The sequence below is a fragment of the Mirounga angustirostris genome, unplaced genomic scaffold (genome assembly GCF_029215605.1).
Source record: "Mirounga angustirostris isolate CCGP_5_RB_7025 unplaced genomic scaffold, mMirAng1.0.hap1 SCAF_5, whole genome shotgun sequence".
In the NCBI taxonomy this organism is placed as follows: domain Eukaryota; kingdom Metazoa; phylum Chordata; class Mammalia; order Carnivora; family Phocidae; genus Mirounga; species Mirounga angustirostris.
The window spans coordinates 37,511,796-37,534,572 of NW_026991713.1; the positions used below are offsets into that span (position 1 = coordinate 37,511,796).

The window sequence follows — 22,777 nt, forward strand, 5'->3', positions numbered from 1 at the left end:
TATGATGTAGTTTTTAAAAACCATTAAAATGTTGGATGGGAATCCATGATTTAAAAGTAGATCAGGTGAAAAAGGTATGATTTATACTTGGCACAAAAATCTCAGTTTTGGTTAATGGCTTACAGGGCATATTTAGATTGTGTTTATTTTCAGACTCAATGAAGTCCTACTATATGGTGAGATGAAAATAAGAAACTCATAATTTATGGGTATTAAATTGTTATTGATAAAGTGGTAAGAGCCTGGTGGAAAAGTTGAATTAATTTTTAAAAATTTCTTTAATTTATTTTTTTATTTTGAGAGAGAGGGAGACAGAGCGAGCAAGTGAGCACCCGTGCAAGCTAGGGGGAGGGGCAGAGGGAGAGAGGGAGAGAGAATCTTAAGCAGGCTTGACTCCCAGCATGGAGCTGGATGCGGGGCTCAATCCCATGACCCTGAGACCATGACCCCAAGACCATGACCCCAAGACCATGACCCTGAGACCATGGCTGAAACCAAGAGTCAGATGCCCAACTGACTGAGACACCCAGGCACCCTGAAAAGTTGAATAAATTAAAGACATTTAGCTTGGATAAAAGTAGACTTTAGACGTTTTCCTATGTTTTGATATTATTACATGATGGAAGAATAGTATTTGCTCTGTTGAACATGTACTTTTCTAGTTCAGATAAGTGTAGATAGTAGAGTGAATGACTTCTGTTCAATAGAAAGAACAGCTTTGTATGACTCCCAATTACCCTATTGTATACACATTATTAGGCAATGAGTTCCTGTTCACTGAACTCTAATTTTACATGGTTGTATTAGATTTTCGAATACTAGAATCTTTGATGATATATTTGTGCCTGTTTCCCATTCTTCACTAGATTTTTAGTTGTTCTACATTATAGTAAAAATGATTATTACAATGATTGTTTTTTTTTTTAAATAAAAATTACTGAAACAGGGTTCTTTTGGTTCAGGGAAATACACAAACTTCATCTTTATGCTATACTTAGTTCTGACTTAAAGCAGGTAGTACTGACTGCATAGTGCATCCCACTGTCATTTTATGGCCCAGTTTTCCATCTGATAGACATTGGTGTAATAATATGTAACCTCCTGGGCACCTGGGTGGCTCAGTTGGTTAAGCGACTGCCTTCAGCTCAGGTCATGATCCTGGAGTCCCGGGATCAAGTCCCACATTGGGCTCCCTGCTCAGCGGGGGGTCTGCTTCTCCCTCTGACCCTCTCCCCTCTCGTGCTCTCTGTCTCTCATTCTCTCTCTCAAATAAATAAATAAAATCTTTAAAAAAATAATAATAATATATAACCTCCTTGCAGTACAATTTTATATTACGTATAAAAACTTGGCAGAAATGAGCCAAGAGCCATTGGTTTAACCTCGAGCTACCTAATGTCTATGACTATTATTACATCAGTATTATCTGTTTTTCCACTACATTAGTTTGCTGGGGGCTGCCATAACAAAATACCACAGACTGGGTGGTTTAAATAACAGAAATTGATTTGCTCGCAATTCTGGAATCTAGAAGTTCAAGATCAAGGTGTCAGCATGATTGGTTTCTTCTTGGCTTGCAGATGGCTGACTTCTTTTGTGTCCTTACATGATCTTTCCTATGTGTGTGCACTTCCCCGGTTTCTCTGCATGTCCAAATTTCCTCTTCTTTTTTTAATTATTTATTTATTTTAAGAAATCTCTACACCAAACGTGGGGCTCAAACTCACAACCCTAAGATCAAGAGTCACACGCTTCTCTGACTGAGCCCTCCAGGCGCCCCCAAATTTCCTCTTATGAGACTGGAAATTTCCAGTGAGACTGGAATAGTACCCACCTTCAGGGCTATATTTTAAATTACCTTTTTAAAAACGCTATCTTCAAATATAGTCATATTCTGAAATACTGAGGGTTAGGGCTTGAGCATTTGAATTTGAGAGAACATAATTCAGCCCATGACACTTTGACTTTTTTCCCATTTCTTCTGATTCTGAAGTATTGTAACTCAGCATTGTCCTTATTAAAATGCAAGGCTTAGAAATGCATCCAATGCTTGGGTATAACCTGGCCAGTGTGTATGTCTAAATTTCTGTGTATTTCTAAATAAGAAATCACTAATAACAATGCTCTTTACTCTTGAAGCCTAGAAATTATTTTTTCCTATTGTACTCTTTCACATCTTTTTTATCTAATATCATGTCTTCTTCTTTCTTCTCTCTGAACATCTTTACTGTCTGGATTTTCTTTTTATGATCATGGCAGTTGTCCTTTTTGTGCCCTTTATTTTCACAGCATTGACCCCTTAATTGACTTCCCTATCCTTAGATTTACCTATTCTCTCCATCTCTGGTTTCCCTGCCGAGTTAGTCTTCTTACACCAAAACCAAGAAACCATTTATGATCAATTCTTTTTGCTGTGAAAACCATCCAAATAATTCTCTGTCACCTAGATGTATTCCACGCTTATGCTGAATGAGGCTTTCCTTAATGTTACCCCATTCTCCATATGTAATCATACTCCTCCTTACTTCCTGGCATGGATTTCCAACTCTGTACAGTATGTCTCACTATCACCACACATTTAAAATTTTATTGGCAACCCTGTGTTCATGGTGCTCCATTTTCTTTAATAACCCTTTCTCTGCTACCTGACCTTTAAGGATCTGATCAGTTTTCTGCTCTCCCACAATCTCCTTTCCACACAGAATTTCATTATCTGCTGACTCATTTCTTTCACGAACTCTGTATCACTGAAAGGTGGTGGCTATTCATTTTGGTATGTGGTTCTGTGTCTTACTTTAACTTATTCATGTGTTTGTATTTCTTTCTCATCAGCTTAAGAAGAAAGTATTCATTTTTTATAAATTCCTTCCTTTCATCACAATAGTGGCTTTAAATTCTTTCCAAATGAGTAAAATGTTCATTTGTCTGCAAATAATGCCAAAATAGCTTGATGGAAGACAAAGACGTATGGATGAACAACATAATCCATAGTTATTTTCAAGACTGTGGTTTTCTTATTTTGAAATTAGTATTTTTACTCTTTAGAAACATGGTGGGTTTCAAATAACTGTAGTTTGTTTCCCACCAGTACTGAAGGATTTAATTACAAATGTAATTTATTATTCCGTTGCCCTAAGAAGTAGTGCATAGTGTTGACTATGCTTAATCGAAGAACATTTATTATCTGCTGAGTAAATTCAATGTGTTTTCTTCTTTTAAAAAAAAAATTAACAGAACAAGTTTACAATATGGAATTATGTGCTTAAAGAGGTTGAATTATGACAGAAAAGAACTAGAAAGAAGACGGGAAGCAAGCCAACATGAAATAAAAGGTAGTATGTCTTTCTTTCATATCAAATACCTTTTTTTCTGGGATTTTTAGTTTTCACTTTTATGAACCCCAAATGCTCTATATGTTACAAGGTCTCTAAGTGCATAACTATTTATGCCACTACTTAGAATTGTGTCATCATTATTTCTTTTTTATTGCTTTTATGAAACATTAAATATAAACATAAAAAAGATATCATCACTTTATAAGGTGAATATCCCATCTAGGACATATTCTTGATTTTTTAAAAAAATTGCATTGACCCCTTATGAACAAATGAATCATGAACAAATGATAATGAACAAATGAATAAATTAAGATTTATTCCTCTGAACCTATTAATTATACATTCTGTTTGTCCTAAAGATACCTTCAGGTAGACATTTTCGTCAAACTTTTTAATAGAACATTCTCATATTCAACAGAGAAACATGGTATATAATTTATTTATAGCAGTTCATCTTTGGTTTATATCATTTGAATTTTATTTCAGTGCTTAGAAATTTTATTTTGTACTCTAGTTACAGAAATTATATAGGGATTTTATATAGAAGTTACACAGAGATTTCCCCTCTATAAACGAGACTAATCCATTAATAATTTTAGCTATAATTGTTAAGTCAAAGAAATTATTTAGAAGCATTGCTAATTGCTGCAACTATTGTGTGTATAAAAAGGTTTGATTTGAATAAGAAAAGACACTCCCTATTACAGATTAGAAAAGTATTGTATTTAATAATTAATGCTCTAAATGTTGAGAACTACCTTAATATACAGGGGAAAGAATTGTTTAAAAGAACATGTGAGATCTTATATTTATTAGACACCACTTTACTTTTATTACTATTGTTGAAAGAAAATTTAATTGTTGGGTATAAGTATTTATGGGTCTTTTTCAGTAAAAATCATCAGTCCACTTATGTCCATTTATATTTTTTTAAAGGAAAAAATTTCTCATTAAGGGAAATATCACCAAATTTTTTGCGGAAGATTTTGGATACAAGCAATGTTTCCATTTACTCTTCCCCAGGAGTTGATATATGGGAGCATTTCATCAAATTCAATAGGTTTTTTTACATTAATTGTTCACAGTTAGGCATGAGTCTCTGTTTTCATCTTCACTTCTTTTGGGGCTCACTTTTTGGGGGGCTCACTTTAAATATGAAAATAGTATGTGCTGCATGTTACATTACCCTTTCCTTCCTATTCAAGTTTAGCGCTGTTTTATTCTTTAGGATTATCTTAGACTGCTATCATTTTCATTTGTGATAAACAATGTCAGAAGTTACTTTTATCTTTGGCAGTTTGGGGAACAGCGCATTAGTTCTAGTAGAATGGGCTTGAATGCACGTGAAGGTGATTGGTTAATATATTTTTCTGTATATGGTTCATTGGAGAGTAGATAAACACACAATGGATTTCTTGTAACAGTTCATTTGACTCATTACTTAGGAGCAAGAAAGTGTTTTTCCTTTATCAAAGTTGAGTTTGTTTGATTTCACTTTATTTTGGGGCCCCAGGAAATTGCAAGTTGTTTTCAGTACATTGTCATTCAGTTGAGTTGAAATTTGGGAACGAATTGATCAAAGAAAGACCTTAGAAAGAAGTCTATGCTTGACCTAACAAAAGATGTTTTAGCACACAAATAGATTTTACCCATGGGATACCACTTTCTAGTTTTCTTTCTGAAGTATTTTTTCCAATTAGATTTTATTATACTTGGTCTCACCACATGGAATGCTTCATATATAGGCAGATGTAAAAGAGAGGGAGAAATTACCAATTTGGCCCTACACCAAATATTATATTAGTATTTGGCAGCTACTGGTTAGAACATAGCCCTGAGAAAAACTGCTGTGATTTACTATGATTGTACACAGACCGCTCCATATGATAGGTGGCTGTGAGTGAGATCATAAAAAGCCCCTGTTTCCTGTAGCTGATCCAATGACATTTGCAGGAATAACTCTTGATGCTGACGAAGGGTCTCTGTTATTATCTGAAGTGTTAATTAACCTTGACCTTAATAAATAGCTTTCTGAAATGAGGGGACCATGTGAATATCAAGAATGTACTAACATTTAATTTGTTGCTAGGAAACAGTCAACACTGATGTCTAGCCATTTATTGTTGAGGTCAAGAAGATCCTTACAAAAGCTTTAAAGTCAGGGCATAAATTTTTCTTGAAAACAGATTTATAGAAAGAGATCTGATTTACAAAATGAAAAAAAAAGTATATTGCTGTTCAGAAGGAATAAAGTTTAGATTAGTGCTTTATTTACCTTCACCCTATAAATAAATGGATTATTTTCTATTTATAATTTTATAAATTTGAGTACTCTGAGCTACAGGTGTGGCAATGGAATTTTAATGAAGGTATATTTGCGGAAATATGGTAAATGCAAATGTCTTGTCTATATTTGCAGAAATACAGTAAATACAAATGTCAAAATATAAGCCCATCTCTAGAAAAGAACAAGCACTTCCTACTTACAGATCCACTTCATGCAAAGAAAACTGGACGGTTTTGTTATTTTTTGAGGAAACTGTAGCATTACTTTTTAAAAATATTGCACTTAGTGAAAGCAATTGGACTTGACTGAGTGCTTGATTTTTGCATTAGTGTGTGATTGAAAAATAATGAATTGACAAAGTAGTGGGGTAAGTAGCAAACTATGGAATCGCTGTTCTATCTTACTGTTCTGTTCTTGGATTTATTGCTTCCAGTTAAAAAAAAGTCTCTCTAGTCTATATTCAATATTTAACTAGTTGTAAAAAAAAAAAAAAAACAATGATGAAGAACCATATTAGCTTCTCATTTTGCCATCTTTACTGAATAGCTGTGTATCAAGACACAAAGGAGAAATGTCCCCATCTGGTGATAAAATCATTGAACTTCAGACAGACCCCTAGAGCTCTAGAATGAAAACAGGAAACACTTTGAGACATCGTGTTCTGTCTGATGGAAGTGCTTTTCAGTGATAACAAACACTCTTCAAATGACAACTTTTTTTTCTAGGCTAAAAGTAGCATAGGTGAGTTATGAGAACGGTAAATACATGCAACACAAGGGGGCCAGGTGCATCAGCGAGTGGATAAAGAAATCAGCATAAATGCTGACTTGGCCAGACACCTGTGGCTCATTTCAGCCAGTAGGTTTGTTTATCATGCAAAATACTGCAGCCTAAAATGATGCACCTCTTTTCCTAGATGTGTTGGTGTGGAGCAATGATCGAGTTATTCGCTGGATACAAGCTATTGGACTTCGAGAATATGCAAATAATATTCTTGAAAGTGGTGTGCATGGCTCACTTATAGCCCTGGATGAGAACTTTGACTACAGCAGCTTAGCTTTATTACTACAGATTCCAACACAGAACACCCAGGCAAGCCCCTCGATGCTGTAGTTGTACTGTGTCCTAATCTATATAATGATAAACTAAACTTTTAGGGAAAAAGTAAAAGTTGGCTGTGCATTCATGATTCCTAATGAGAGTTATTAGCTCAGCTCAACCTTTGAAATGTGTCATTGGGGCTTTAATTTCAAGCCACTGGATTTCTAGCCAGAACAAAATCATAAAATTAAGCAGGAAAAGGGATTTAGAGGTTCTATAGTCCAACCTTCCACCTGAATGCCAGATTTCTCAAAACAATATCCCTGGCAGATGGCTTTCAGTCTCTGCCTCTCTGAGAGGCGTTCATTTCTATTTACATGTCTGAATTAGACAGACACTTAGCAATGAGGATACCAGTGATTCTCCAGCCTGGATAATTATTTGAAATCATCAGAGTTCCTTAAAAACTTAAAAGAAAGCCTGCAAGCTTCATCACAGGCCTAAGAAATCAGATATCCAGAGATAAGATATAGGAATCCTAATTATCTCAAGTTTCCCCCAAATAATGATCATTGAACAAGTTTGAGAATAGATGTGATGAATATCACGCATTGACATGATAAATATCACGTATACATGTGATGAAAATTTGGCAGTCAACTTTATTTTGTTTATATATATTGTGAAGTTTATATAAAATATTCAGTTGGATTAAAGTAACAAAGTGAGGTCAGTGCCCCTTGACCTCAGACATGTATGCGAGGCTATCTCTCCATTGTCCACAGACTAAAGAAAATTGCCCTGCTTTATATTTATAACTAAAACTTGCAATGGCTTGCAGACATGGAGGACTAAAAACTTAAGCTCCCATAAATAAAATAGGATTTGTAATGTTTTCTCAAATGAATGTAATCTCTATGTTTTTTAAAATAAAATGTGACTTTGACGATAACTGTACTTTGATGTCAACAGGCAAGGCAGATTCTTGAAAGGGAATACAATAACCTCCTGGCTCTGGGAACTGAACGGCGACTGGACGAAGTAAGTCCTTCTGTATCATTCACAAGGGATCTCGGAGAGTACAAGTAAAACGGCTTTCAAGGAATAGTGCTCAAAAATCAATCAGATGCATGTTCCCAGGATAGAATCTAGAATTTTCCCCAGTATTGTTCTTAGATATTAAGTGTTATGACTCATTTGGTTTTAGAAAAAACTTTATGAATTCATAAACATTATCATATCAGCCATTAGGAACACAAAGAAGTAATTCCGAAACAGGCTCTTTTATGAGCTGTGACTGAAAAATTATGTTGAGTGACATTTAAAAAAAAGCAATGATAACACTAATCCTGATAAATTCAGCTTTTTAATAAGGAATGTACTTATTTCTTAAATATCAGTATATCTTCACAGGAAATTTTGGGATATTAAAGTGAAGAGAAAACTTGCTTTCAGTAAAGGGGGAGCTTTTCATTATTTTAGATAGCAATATTGAGTTTTCCTTAAAAACATGAAAAACATTTTGACAGTCACAAGATTTGAAAGCCACATGGACTGTAAGAATCCCAAGCATCATATATGCCTGTTTAAATTACTTGGAAAATAATAAACATGTAAGTAGCCTCCTGAGATAAAGGAAGACAAGGGGCATTGGCAAACTGTGAATTGATAAATGCAGTGGACTTTAACAGTCCTTCTGAGTTTTTTACAGGGCCTTTCTGGAAGAAGTAAGAAGAAAACCTGAGTATGAAGTCGAAAATGCAGAGATGCATAATTCTGTGTTGCAAAATGCAGGTGTTTCTTGGCTATAGAGAAAAGATGATTAAAATAATTTTGTGGGGTGCCTGGGTGGCTCAGTTGGTTAAGCGACTGCCTTCGGCTCAGGTCATGATCCCGGAGTCCCGGAATCGAGTCCCACATCGGGCTCCCTGCTCGGCGGGGAGTCTGCTTCTCCCTCTAACCGTACCCCCTCTTGTGCTCTCTCTCTCACTCTCTCTCTCTCTCTCAAATAGATAGATTTTTTTTAAAAAAAAATAATTTTGTGAATGAACCCAGCAAATCCTAAAATGAGGCAATTATTCCACATTCAAACAGGCAGGACAGATGATCTTGGATTTATAAAACCCAGGCTTTCTTTTGCAGAGGAGGTTATAGACAGATAAGCTCTACAGTCTTGACCTGAGCTAACTTCCTATAAATTCATACTCCTGTCCAATCAGGATAATGATTAATATTTTTAAAACCCAGTTAATACTTAACTGATTTTCATTTTATAAGTTGTTTGACAATCTTTTGTCCTTATTCTTAATTGTTGAATCAAAAAGATAGTCTACATACACCTACATCCTTTTGAACATAATTATTCTCCTTGCTAAAAGTTACAAAAGGAATTTTAATAAAAATTATTAAAGATCTGTCCTATTGCTATGTTTTAAAATGTGGCTTGACCCAAAGGAGCCAGGTAGAGACACAAGCCTATATGAGTTAGTGTTGCTTTCTGAGAGTAAAAAATAAGCAGAAAGGTCTAAATGGAATGTGACTATCTGCCTTTAAAATACATTGCATCTTTTTCTTATTGTTAAAAACATGGCACATGAATTTATTACTCAAACTCTTTTGTCCTGTTTTTTGTTTTTGTATTTATTTATTTATTTAGTTAGTTAGTTAGTTAGTTTTAGTGTGAACAAAAATAGCTAAACAACTTACCCAGAACCAGAGTGTACTTGTTTCTGGGGTTGATTACATTCAGATTCCACTAAAAGAATTTGAGAAGTGCTCATGTGCTTCTATAGACTTTGACTTCAGTTAAGAGGGTATCTTTTAACCTCACCCCATGGAAACTTTTTCCTCTGATGTTGTCGCTTGTAGGTCCTATTAACTTTCTGCAGTAACACTGTATTAAAAGAGCAAAAGGAATCATTATTTAAATCTTCAACTTGCTTATTTTTCAGTCCTTAACTCATGCATCATAGGAGTTGTATATCCCTACAATGTAATGCAGTGTTTAGTAGAACTGAAGAATATTTATCTTTATCCAGCAACTCTTTCAAAATTCCAGAAATCAGAGAGGCCACAACTGTGAAATTCTGTTCCTTTTCTTTATTTATAAACATTTGGAGGCGTAGGACCATGCAGAACCTGGCAGCTGAGAAAGGAATAGCAGACATCTCTTAAAGTGTAAAATGGCTACCTAATCTAAACAAAATTTAGATTTGGATAATAAGAACTCTAGTAAAACTATATATATATATATATGTAATATATATATAAACTATATATATGTAATATATATATAAACTATATATATGTAATATATATATATATAATTTCATAAATCTTCTTTTCCAAAATGACTCTGAATATCAGTTAAATTAGCAATCTATGATGAAGAGTACCTTATAATTTTACTCCTCTATAACAGTGATAATTTGAGCCAAAGTGAAATCACCTGAGCTGGTAGGGTCAACCCCACATACTGAGCTATAACTTCAGGGAATGCACAGTCATTGCCTCGATAAGAAACTTAATGGTATAAGAAGATAAGATCTATGTGGAATGATTAATATATTCTTAGAATTTGACACAAAGAATAATTTGTGTTTAATAAAGACTACTACTAGTTCGACACTCGGTTACATAGCATTCCTCACGAATTTAGAGAAAGTTCATTGTATCCGAGGAGATACTTTGTGTATGCACAGAGAGGAAAGAGAGTATATCATTATGATATAGAATTACACTTGTAAAACAGCAAACAGAATTATAATATGCTTTTAGTGGCATCTAAGGAGCACATGGATTTATTAAAAGGATGGTTTCCAGGCTGCGCAGGTTTTTCAGTAAACTACAAGTTAATTCAGTATCAGCTGAAATCTGATGAATGACAAATTTAGAGTTTCTTACATAGACTATAGGCTGTAGTGTTTCATATGATCCAGGCTATATCAAATATAGCTTTTCCCTTTCTCTTTTTTACATAAAAGTAAAATTCAAGAAGTAGTTCAAGTCTGTGAGTCAAACGCAGTTTGCCTAACACTTTTTAAACTAAGTATGTCATCTCATACAGTAAAATGAGTTGGCTTACAGTGTAACAAAGAACAGCTAATATTCTTTTCAGAGAAACTTTTGAGGTTTTATTTTAGATTTTCAAAACTGTTTACTTTTATAGAGAGCAAACCTTAGATTTGAAGTCACAGGAACATTTTTATAAAAACATTTCTGTTGCAAATCTCCTGTGTTATCATTTTGGAATCATAGAACTCTCAAAATAAAGCACAATATTCCATATGTATGCTTTACAGACTGAATATTAATCATTAATATTAATCATTAATATTACATGTTTCTAAGCACACATTTTTAAGTACCTGGACTAGTTTACTTGTTATCATCCCATCAAATTATAATTCTATATTGGCAGAGTGATGACAAGAATTTCAGGCGTGGGTCAACATGGAGAAGACAGTTTCCCCCCCGTGAGGTACATGGAATCAGCATGATGCCTGGGTCCTCAGAAACATTACCGGCTGGATTCAGGTTAACCACAACATCTGGGCAATCGAGGAAAATGACAACGGATGGTATAGTAGTTTTGCATTTCTGCTTATAAAGTAAAAATACCAGTTTAGCAAATGCTAGTATCATTCTCTGACCTTGCATAGCTTTCTGGAACTCTTAAGTTGGTTTGCTCTGCTTGAAGTTTACTTTGCTTTCATCAAAAACCAAACTCTTGTAAACGGCTAATGCATGAACCCATGGCACCTCGTTCACATTTTTAAAAAGAATTTAGAAAATCCTAAAAAGGACAATTTTTGGCTAATGTCCACATCTAGGAAGAACAATACTCATCTGCATGATTTGTGTTTCTTTACTCTTCTATTCTCAAAGTAAAGAATTTGTTTAGTTAGAGGTTGGATTTGGACTAATGGTCCTTAGTGGATGGAAATTAACTCTGTGGTCACCCTACGTGTTTGAATATTGTGAGTTTTATATTTTGTCTTAGAAACCCAGACTTATCAGATCTTTTCACCTCTGACCAAGGCAGAAGGCCTTAAATAAACAAGCACAACTATGAGAAGAGAATTAAACAAACACAAAGCCAACAGTAATTTCCCAATTAGTATTATTTCCTTCTGTGGACATTAGACTTGTGTTACATAATACTTCACAAAGGAAAACAGCCATTCTGAAGGAGAGACCACTTTGAAATAGTAGTCACAAAGTTATTTCTATTTGGGGGGCATTAAAAAAAAATAGATTCCCTCTCTCTTTATTAAGACAATTGCCCAGAGTCATTATTGCTGTTCAAGGTTATAGCTCTCATGGCCCTTAAAATTAGTTCCGATATAGACCGTGATCTCTGATCTACACGTCTTCTCACGTGTAGATATTATGGAACATGCTAACAGAATTCATGAGGAATCTAATGTGATTAAAATTAGTGAAGAAGCTCTTTAATACCTGGAGGGGAAAAAAAATCCACTATCCTGAATTCTCTAGGAGCAATCTTCGCTTCAAAAACAGAAGCACCGTGGGGAGCTGCTTTTGTTACAGTCTTCATCTAAGGAGGACCACACAACAACTCGAAAGCACAGTTGAATCACACTGGAATAAATTTTCATTAGTAACTTGGTCTAGTGGGAAGGGATGTGAGTGGCCTATGTCTGAAAGAAAGAAGGTCTACTAATATGTTCAGGATCCCTTTACGCGGGGGATCATCTTTCTCATCTGAGATTCTGTACTCCATCATCCAAGTTCCTCTAAAGCACTTTTCTCCGTTTGCAGTTGCTTCATCAAGACTGCAGAGGTTAGAGAACTCCACTGTTCGCACATACTCATGTTGACAAGCCACACAAAGGAGGCAGCACTGACTTGCTGTGAGTAGCTTTCCTCGGCTGACAAAAGACAAACCACCCCAAAGTGGAACCTACATAGAGTAGGAAATATACACGATACTCTCTGGGATGGCCTAGCGGTCCAGAAGGGAGATCACCCTCTTGGATCGCTAGAGGGTAGAAGACAAGTCTTAGTATCATAGCTCTGAATCTGGTCTTTCCGATCACCATCTGCCTGCTTTGACTGATGTAAGGTCCCACTGTTGGCGGCCTGGCACTATCTCATTACACATCAGCAGGTCACAGCCCCAGCCACCGTCACCTGCTTTTGAGTAGCATTTTATATGGATGCACGTAGCATTTTACTGAGGACAGTTTGGCACCTTCAGAATGACACACTTCTAAGTGAATATTTTATGTAGGGGAAGCTGAAGTAAGCAGAGATTGATTCTAGTTGGTACACAGAGTCAAATAGCAGAGACAGGAAAATGACTTAGAGGTTGTTTATTATTAAAAACAAAAGGGTAACTGACAATTTTGAACTTTTTGCATGTTGTTTTTCATCGCTGTGATTTATATTTGTTGAAAACAAATATGAGTTTTAAGTAGCTGGGGCTTACAGCATAGGAACAAAGTGAAATTATAAGAATGGCAAATAGGACTAAAACCTTGATTATATCATCATAAGATGCAGGCATTTGTATTTAGAGAAATACTTAGCTGATGAAATCTACTTTCAAGTCCATATAAAAATGGAGTTTGACTGAAAAACATTTGGTGGTAAGACTGTAGTTTCCTGGATTATAAATGTCAAGTGCTCATGAAACTTTTTTAACCTAAAACTGAGTTTTACCAAAATATTCACCATTTATAATAAATTAATATTTTGGAAAAATAATTTTTAGAGCAATATTTAGAACCCAATATGTGCACAAGGATGGGAAGAGGAAGCAGTTATAGGCAGAGGAACAGCTCATCTTGTGCTGTTTATTCATTGCCTTGAACTAAAAGCTCCATGCAATTTATTGTTGGTCTTTGGGGCCTAATATGGGAGCTGGTAGCTGCCTTATTTGGGTCAGTATTTGAAGCTGCTGATAAAACAAAAAGCTTTCTGATAAGAGATTTAATTTCAGAATGTAAAACCTAACATTAAAAATTTAATTATGGTATACAATTTGGCATCTAATTAGGCATGATCTAAAGTATATAATGATTCGGCTAAATAAGAGGCTTTCCAAAATACTGTTTGTAATAGCTTCTACATGATAATTTCCCCAGGAACTGAATACTTCACTAATTTACAAATGACTATTTAATATGTTGAGTAGTGCTTGCTTCTTAGTTCCTGACTGATGGATAGAATTACTCTTTAACTATTTGCAGTCTGTATTTTGTGCATGGCACTCTAGTTCACATTTCCCAGTTTTTACCATTAAATGGGATAAACATATTTATTTACAATAACCTAATCTAGGACAACCAATTTCTATTAGCACTTTTGTTATTAGAAGAATTCAGAACATATCATTTATTGTTTCATTTGTGTCGGGAAGAGAAACTGTGAGCTTTTCCTAAGTATATTATCACAGGAAAGAATCAGTGATGCCACATCACTGATCCAGATCCCTTAAAATATGTCATTTATTACCATTATGTTTTCGTCACAGTTAAACAAAGGTGTCTTTTTAAGAGCTCTAAAAGGTATGAACTCAAATATGACTCTCTTCCATGGAAAAGGCCAACTCAACCAAATTTACTGATGAACAAGCTCTAAATTTTTCAAAAGGATTGCTCACATTTTCTGTGAATACCTTTGTTTCTATTTACCGCCATGCTTTCCACAAACTCGAGCAAATCTTGTTACTTATTAAGTTGGCCTGCACAAAATCGGAGAAGAGCAAATGTTAATTACCTACAGCTCTCGGTCAGATCCTAGCTGACATTCTGGGCACGGGCTCCCAGGGCAGACATAGGCAGGCTGCACGGAGATCACCAACAGTGGCAGAGGGGGATTGTCCAGGCTGGGAGCTGTGGGTAGACTAACGCTGTGCATTAAATATTTTAGATGTCTTTTCCGTCTACTCTACCTAAAGTGCACTACCATCTCAGAAGACGAACAGTGAAAACCTTTGTGAAGACTGAATTCTAAGGACACAACCCCAAGTAATGACTTATTAAGCTGAAAATGTGATCTGGGGGAGTCAGATATTAAGTTTGATTAGTTTACTACAATTGTAAGAAAATGCTTAAGTCATTTGAATAATAAGCATCATCCACATCCTACATTCTGTACAACAGAGGCTTTTATGAAATGGAGCCACTTGTTTTTTCATGTTTTATTGTAATATACTACGCATTTATGTATTACTGTGTATGTATTTCTTTTTAAATGTGTCTTCTGTAAATGGATATAAATATGATTTTTAAAAAAATAAAATATATGGTTCATGGAGTCTCGAGTGCAAACATTTGACAATCCCAAGTACTGTTTGTATTTTACCATCCCACCATTTTTACAGTTTTTGAATTGTAACAGTCAAATCGATATGTTTCTCCTTCAAGTCTGTCAATACTTAAAGCTGAAAACCTGCCTCTGATCATGTAAAAAGGAATGATTTAACCTGGAACTGGAGCCAAAAATAGTCCTTTAAAGGCAATCAGGGATGTCCTAAATCTTTAGAAATAGCACTGTGATGGCTTGATCTCCTTTTCAATACAAAACAGAGCTAAACTGTTTACAAGAGTCAAAAGCAATTCTTTAAAAAAATTTATAAGGAATAAACATTATCTTCTCTTGTTACCTGTGGACCAAGTCAAAAAAGAAAAAAAACTTCTTTACTAAGAACCACATGTTCATCAGATATCTTGAACCGCCAGCCAGCACTGTTCAGTGAATGTCAACCACTGCGGAGTCTGAGGCTCATTTCCATTGAAAAAAAAAACAAAACAAAACCCAGAAACCTTTCCCTTTTGTCAATGTAACAGGGCATTAGTCAGACTCATGTATAATGTTATAAGCTTCTAGCCAAGATGGCCTTGTTGCGACTTCCCTGAAGTCAGTCTTATCAGAGGAAATAAATGAAAGACAGAATGATTAACATATATAGTGTATAAAATTATAGAAGAGTAATCTCTTCCCTGTGGCTTTATTTGGTGGTGTTACTGTTGTTTATTCTTTGTTTATATGGGAGATTTCAAAGTAAAAACCTATTTAATAATACCATTTATCTAACTGCTGATTTTCTGCTGCTTGATCTTATGAAGCGCAAGACCTGTCATTAGTAATTTCCTTTTTGTATTTAATTTGCTATGTTTGCACGTACATTACATTTGTTTTGATGTCTGTTTTTGTTTAACAGATTCAGTCGAAAGGTAATGGTAACAGAAACCCTTTCCATTGTCAATAAAAAAAAAATACTTCCAGTTCTCTGTTTAATCTTTGTTTTCTAGTCACCTAATGTTTAACAATTTACTTGAACCATAATGCAAATTGTCCTTTTAGCGACTCTCAATCTAATATTTATCTTCAATAGTGAGTCTGCCACAAGAGGGAGCCCTAAACTTGCTTATGAAGGTGATTTTAAATTTTCTAGAAATGTTGCCTGAGCAGAAACAATGGGAAAGAGCTTTCTAAGCTCATCTGATCATGGGGATCTTGACTTAAGGAAATGAAATGTAATATAGAAACTATGATATTATAATAAATGATTTGTATCTACTCTCAATACATGACTTAATCACATAATCAGTTTCTCCCCTTTAGAGATCATCTGGTAAGAAATAGTAATCGTTTATAATAGACTCTAATGTAGAGCAATAAAAAGATCTACCTGTTCCCTCAAAAAAAAGTATAAAATACTCTTCAACGTATAATATAATTTCTGCCAGATTCTAAACTCCATTTAATTTGGATTTTTAAGCTCAGAATCTCAGTAGTTTTCCTTCTGGCCATCTATTAACTTTATGAATTTTCACATTTGTAATGATGAGAGCCTGTTCTCAAATAAAATTTTATATAAATAAAAGTGCTCTTGAAATGTAAAGCAGGTCTAATTTTTATATATTTAATGTATTGTCTTGAACAAAATAACTCAATTGGAAAACACTTTTCCATAGATTTTAAAAGAACATCTTTAAATTTTTCCAATGTCTTACAGTAAAAATTTACATGGAAATATCAAAAGAAGGCCATGCAGACTTTATTTCAGCACATTTAAATATGACTGTATTTTTAGTAACATTATATTGTTATTTTTAAAGATATATTTAATCCAGAATATTTTAGGTACAATCTAGTGAAAGTGCTTTATGGTAAGTCTGAAATAGAAAATTCCTTTTCTTTTTCCTCCCAAATTTTAGGCAATCGACAACTCAAGTGTATCTTTCTTGCCCCACTTTTCATCAATGAAAGTAACAGTATTTCTTCTCCAGCCTCATGCACCGTTTTCCAATCCCACTCAACTGGAAAATAACTCAAGCCTGATTGCTAATGTGCCCCTTCAGAATTGATTGCAGGACAAATGTGCAAGAGATCCCACAGATGTACCTTTCACACATGCCTTTGTTTACACCTTGCAAATGAACGATGATATGCATTGAGCTAAAGAATGTGCCATTTCAAATTAACTGAATCTTATATGAAAAAATAAGGTAATACATTTTAAACATTAAAAATGTTATTATTTGTTAAGATTACAGTTGTGATTATGAGTAAAATGTACCCAAGAGAAAAGACACTTTAAGGAACCCGACAGCTTCAAATTATAAGTTGAATGTCTATCTAGTTGGTTTAATTCAGGCTACTAAAAAAACTAAAGAGAACAGTTAGCTGACTATATTTTTTCAGGTATAAACAACCAAGAAACCAATTTAAGCAAACAGGACCTTCCTTTGAGAAGCCATTTATTTATACAGCCTATGGTCCAAAAAAAAAGCTATCATTTTCAGAATGTCTTACACTGGTTGTAAGTAATTTTTATGAAACAAGTAAATAAGCTCTTACGTGTTATCTCTCAAGTATATTTCGTGCCCAGACTATTACGTTAGGACAGCTACTCTTAAAAATAATGTTCCTGATGGACTGAAAGATTGGGAAATACTTTGAGCACCATCAAAGACTCAGTGAGCATGGTATATTTTTTTACTTTAAATGTATTCTTTGATAACTGATATCAGGTAGAATCCTAAGTAATCCTAAGTAAATCACATATTTAACTCTATCAAGTTACTCTGGCTAACTGGCACATTATCATAAGCTTAGTAACAAAGACTCATTTTCAATTACTTTTCTTAATTTCTCAATACTTTTCTATAAGTTTAAATGGAAAAATGTGTTTGGAGGTCACAATATTTTTTTTTAGTGAGTTATTATTTAAGAATTAGAGATTTCACATAAAAATCTGGATTTGGGGTTTCTTAAAAATTCCTGGTCTTTAGCATAATGTAAAAACTTTTACATTTCTTCCTTAAGAACTTTCCTTGTCAGTTTACCCCATTTCTGTGTCATTTGCTTGTTTTGATAGGAAGCTGGAATCATTAAGTGTACAGTTTAAGAACCTGAGACAGGAGGAGGAACTCCAAACAGCTCTCATCTCCATGACAAAGAGATCGGATTAAATGACCTCTAGGATCTGTCAGGCATGTGATTTTCCTTCACTAAAAATGGCCTGAAGGCAGAGCTGTACTCTGGTATCCAACCTTCCCTCAGGAAATGTATGACGAGACAGATCCTCCTATCTAGAAAATCATCTGTCTAGATGATTACCTAAAACCTCCCATGTTATCAATTTCATTTAAAATAACGGGGCATGGGGACATCTCAAGAATATTAGAAAATACTCAGAATTTCTGTAAGAAAAATGATAATTATTTTTGGACTTCAACTTGAGTTTTAGGTTTTGGGTCAAAGCTAGAGATTCCTCATTTCAGGAAGTAGCTCTATATTAATGTGTCTCTTTCAATTAAAATATTTGGGGGGTTCAGTTTTTAAAAATCATACATTAGATATATTTTTCTTAAAGTGCTAGACAACCTTTAAGGAGCCATGTTATAGGCAACTGAAAAAGATGCTCTTTGGATCTAATCAAACAGAAGGCACAGGTCTTTCACTAGGCTTCAAGTATTGTTTTTTAGACCAAGCTTTACAATTCGTATTTCAGTTTGCAATTTCTATTTAAATATTTATTTATGGGAAATAATTCCAAAAATTTGACTCCAGTTAGAAAATGGATTCAAATTGACTCAAAATAGGGAAAAAAGTCATGATGACTGCTTCAGCACTTCTTCTATGTGCCCAAAAATGCTGGGGTCTTCAATTGTAGGTGTTATCTGGAAAGAAAATATGAGTCAGGTGAATGCTCTTCCTTGAACCCCTTTCCCTCTCCCTATAATTAAACAATTACCTGCAATACTGCATTCTCCATTTTCTTATAAAGGCATATAGAAATGTTCAAAAAAGGGGACTCCAAATTTAATATTTTAAAATGTATATATAGTCTTCCAGAGTAATAAACTGTTCAGTTAGCAAAACTATAGGTCCTAAGTGGAATTTCTCTAGAATCCCTCTAATGAGCCTTTCTATGTGCCTCTCTAGAAATATATATATATATATATTTGTATTTACAACTACTATTTACTGTTGCCTCACTTTCTGTTAGATCTTGAGGATTAAAGACATGTATATCTATGCACATATAAAGTGCACCAAAATTCGAAGAATATATATACTTGAATTAGCCTAATGTTTGCCAAAATAATTTTCACTCAGAACAGGAGACATAATTAGCATATGCACCAGTTAGAACTGCTTAAGCATGCATAACCAGCCTCAATTGTTTGCTTTCTCATTCAGTAATAGACATTAATGACTACAATGAAGGAAGTTGTATCTTTAATTCAGTAAGATTGCGTTCCCACAAGTTGTTGGAATTTAACTGACGTATTTACTAATAGTAAAAGTACTTCCACACACTGGTACTCGAAGCATATGGTGTTAATTAATCTGTGTTTCCACAACCCTCATTCCTAGAGAGTGGCTATGCAGTTTCCCCCTTAACATTAAAAAAATGTTAATGCCAAAGAAGTGGGGGAGAAATATTTCAGAACCTGGCATATAACATTTTTGATAATTTACCTTATAGGGCTTGCCATTGACAAGGGCAGACAGAGCCGACCGGGGAATTTTGCCAGACCTCGTTTTGGGTAACTGTTTGACAAACACTGCATTTCGAAAAGCAGCCACAGGGCCAATGCTCTGTCTCACATGGTTTATAATCTCTTCCAAAACTTGTTCCTCTGTTGTATTTATATCTAGGGAGAAAGTCCAGATGATAAGAATTGAATTAACCTTCGTTAATCATTCAGGGCTCAAACACTCAGGAAGGACAAAGCTTTCTCACCTTTTCTCAACACACAGAGCGCTAAGGGCACATGACCTTTCAAAGGATCTTCCTTGCCGACAACAGCGCAGTCGGCCACAGTACCGTGGGAAAGGACTGACTGTAAGAAGGAAAAGCATCCATTTAGAAAATATATGTGTGCATATATAAGAATATATATGCACACACACGTATGTATGTATTTCAATTGGGAAAAAAGTACATGTCAGAGAACTGAAAACCTAAAACCTATAGCTAGCTGCCTGTGTGGAAATCACTGCTGATTCACAATTCCTATCATTAAAACTGGGGTGAGAGAACTGTTAGGACCCCCATGGTAGTCACTCAGTAAAGGCTAACTGTAATTAAGACAAATTGCTTTGCTTACCTGGAAAGTGAGGGAACTGCTTCTTTGTCTCACTTGCTCATTAATGGGGTCGGGGGCAAATACGCAGCAGTCACTACATGGAAACAAACTGCAGTGGGCATCCGAAAGCAGATGACCTCATGGTGATCTGGCTTCAGTGCTGGCTACCATAAGCGGACTCTCCAGAGAAATCCAAGGCAGCCCCATGACTAAACGGTGATTTTATTTCTGTATCTGTTACTGAGCAATTCTTTTGTTGAGTGACCACCCATCCAGAGAGGATTTTCCGACTTGAAAGAAAAGGCTGGGCATGGCATGAAGCTCTGACATCGGATAATCACCCCTGTCAAGGAATCATTTTCATACTGCTTACCCTGAGCTCTAAATATCTTAAAGAACAAAGCAGCTATCTATCTGGAATCACAAGAACCCATAGAGTAACCACATGAAATACAGAAGCTTAGGGTTAAAAAAGCATTTCTACCGTGATGGTACTTTTAAATGATTGTTCAAAATATCCTCTTCTGAGAGAGTGATGGGTCTTTCAGTGACTGCAAATCTCTAATAGCTAGAGAAAACAGTGGGCAATATACCAACAGCTCATTTGGCACTTCTCATTCTTTCAACAAACAGTTACTAAATCCTTCTCTGTTCCAACCACTGCACTAGGCCCAGTGGTGAGCAAAAACAGGTGGAGCACCATCTCAGGGTGCTTACAGCCTAATGGATGAGGGCAATATTAATAAACAATCACGAGTACTTAGTATTATGAATGTTTAAATATAAAAGTGATAAGGGTTCTGGAGAGCTAGCCTGGTTTTTATGAAAGCCATAGCAGAAGTGGTCAAAAAAACGGGTTTTTATAGGAAATATATGGCAAAAGCAGGAGGATAAATACCGGTCTCAGAGAAGCCTTCAGGAAATGACAATGAGTTCAGGTTTACAGGATGAGTAGATGCTGATTAGGCAAGATGGAGAGGCGGGGCAAAGCCCTGAGGAAGGACTAGGCACAAACCATTCAAACCTGAAAGAGATTAATGTGGAGGGAAAGCAGAGAACAAGACTGAGAAAGGAGCAAGAAGAGATGAAGGTGTAGAGGTAGAGAGGGGCTGTGCTAAGGACTTCCAATTTATTTTAGTAACACTGGAAAGGCAATAAAGCATTTTCGGGAGTTGAGGAGAGACAAGATTTTTTTTTAATAGACTTTATTTTTTAGAGTAGTTTTAGATTCACAGCGAAATTGAGTGGAAAGCACAGAGATTTGTCATATATGTCCTGCTTCCATATATGCGCAGCCTCCCCCACTCTCAAAATCCCTCACCAGAGTGGCATATTTGTTAGAATTGATGAACCAACATCAACACATCATTCTCACCTTAGGCCATAGTTGACGTTAGAGTTCACGCTTGGTGTTATACATTCTGTGGGTTTTATGATGTGTGTCCACCATTATATTGCATTTCACAGAATAGTTTCCCTGCCCTAAAAAATCTCCTGTGCTCTGCTTATTTATTCTTACTTCCTGCTAGCCGTTGGCAAACATTGATCTTCTCAGAGTCTCCAAAGTCCTTTTTCAGAATGCTGGAATCATATAGTATGTAGTCTTTTCATTGGCTTCTTTTACTTCAGAGTGTATTTTGAAAAACAAATTTACTTTGGGTTCGTTGTAGAGAACAAATAGAGGATTGTTAAGGGTGAGTATTACAGTTTGTTGAAATCGCCCATGAGGCTACCATAGTAGACCAAGGCTATGACAGTGGGTATGAAGATTCTAGAGTTTCTTTAGAGGTAAAATGAACACAATTTTATGATAAATTGGATATGGGGCAAGAAGAAGGTAGAGAAGCTAAGGATGATTCTGTGCTTTTTGGCTTGAACAGCTGATTGGATAGTGGTGCCATTTTCTAAGCCAGAAAATACTAGTGAAGGTTAGGCTTGGAAGGAATGATCATGTATCAAATCTTAGAGATGTTCCACAGAAGCACCTTGGAGATATCTGAGTGGAGGAGTTGAATCTGATGGGAGTCTTAATCTGGAGATGCACATTTGAATGTCACTAAATGCAGAGATGGTAATGAAAGCTATAGACATTGATTAGATCAGTTAGGGAGAAAGCAGAGAGAAGAGTGAGAGCTTTAAGGAACGCCACCATCTAACGGCTACATGAAAAAGGAGGAACTGCCAAACTAGACTAAAAAGGCACAACCGGAGAGATAGGAGAAAAACCCACAGAATCTAGGACACGCCACTTTCAAGTCCCAAAGTTTCCGTGAATTCTTCTTTCTTTTAATTATGCCAAGTTGAAAATGAGCTGTCTCTTCTCTGAGGTCCTGGAAGACTCGGTGAACTAGTAGCCTGTGCACCACCTGACACAGCCCCTAGTGAAACAGAAATCAACACCTCCTCGATCCTCTTGTTACCATCCACGTTGAAGGACTGAGGTGTAAGAGTTGCCATCCACATAGTTTTTGACTCTTATACTGCTGAGGATAGTATGTGTTAAATGACTTTTGTGCTGTACATTTTATTAACTT

General features: G+C 35.4%; 2 protein-coding genes across 8 annotated transcripts in view; one reads left to right on the forward strand and one right to left on the reverse strand.

The window, feature by feature from the left end:
- Nucleotides 1–15,092, forward strand: part of PPFIA2 (PTPRF interacting protein alpha 2) — a 476,257-nt gene extending 461,165 nt beyond the window's left edge. For all 5 annotated transcript variants that reach the window (XM_064590837.1, XM_054506898.2, XM_054506899.2 and 2 more), the window contains 6 exons: nt 3,235–3,332; nt 6,542–6,717; nt 7,639–7,707; nt 11,087–11,246; nt 12,451–12,542; nt 14,566–15,092. In XM_064590837.1, coding sequence (XP_064446907.1) covers nt 3,235–3,332; nt 6,542–6,717; nt 7,639–7,707; nt 11,087–11,246; nt 12,451–12,509 — 562 coding nt within the window. In that variant the 3' untranslated portion in view covers nt 12,510–12,542; nt 14,566–15,092. The remainder of the gene's footprint in view (nt 1–3,234; nt 3,333–6,541; nt 6,718–7,638; nt 7,708–11,086; nt 11,247–12,450; nt 12,543–14,565) is intronic.
- A 1,451-nt stretch (nt 15,093–16,543) lies between these two features.
- ACSS3 (acyl-CoA synthetase short chain family member 3) overlaps nt 16,544–22,777 on the reverse strand; it is a 140,667-nt gene continuing 134,433 nt past the window's right edge. For 2 of the 3 annotated variants that reach the window (XM_045872902.3, XM_045872901.3), the window contains 3 exons: nt 19,898–19,997; nt 19,633–19,808; nt 16,544–18,827 (listed from right to left, as the gene is read on the reverse strand). In XM_045872902.3, coding sequence (XP_045728858.1) covers nt 18,759–18,827; nt 19,633–19,808; nt 19,898–19,997 — 345 coding nt within the window. In that variant the 3' untranslated portion in view covers nt 16,544–18,758. Of the gene's footprint in view, nt 18,828–19,632; nt 19,809–19,897; nt 19,998–21,141; nt 21,268–22,777 lie in introns of those variants that run through there. The other variant, XR_006790593.3, reaches the window with a different exon arrangement.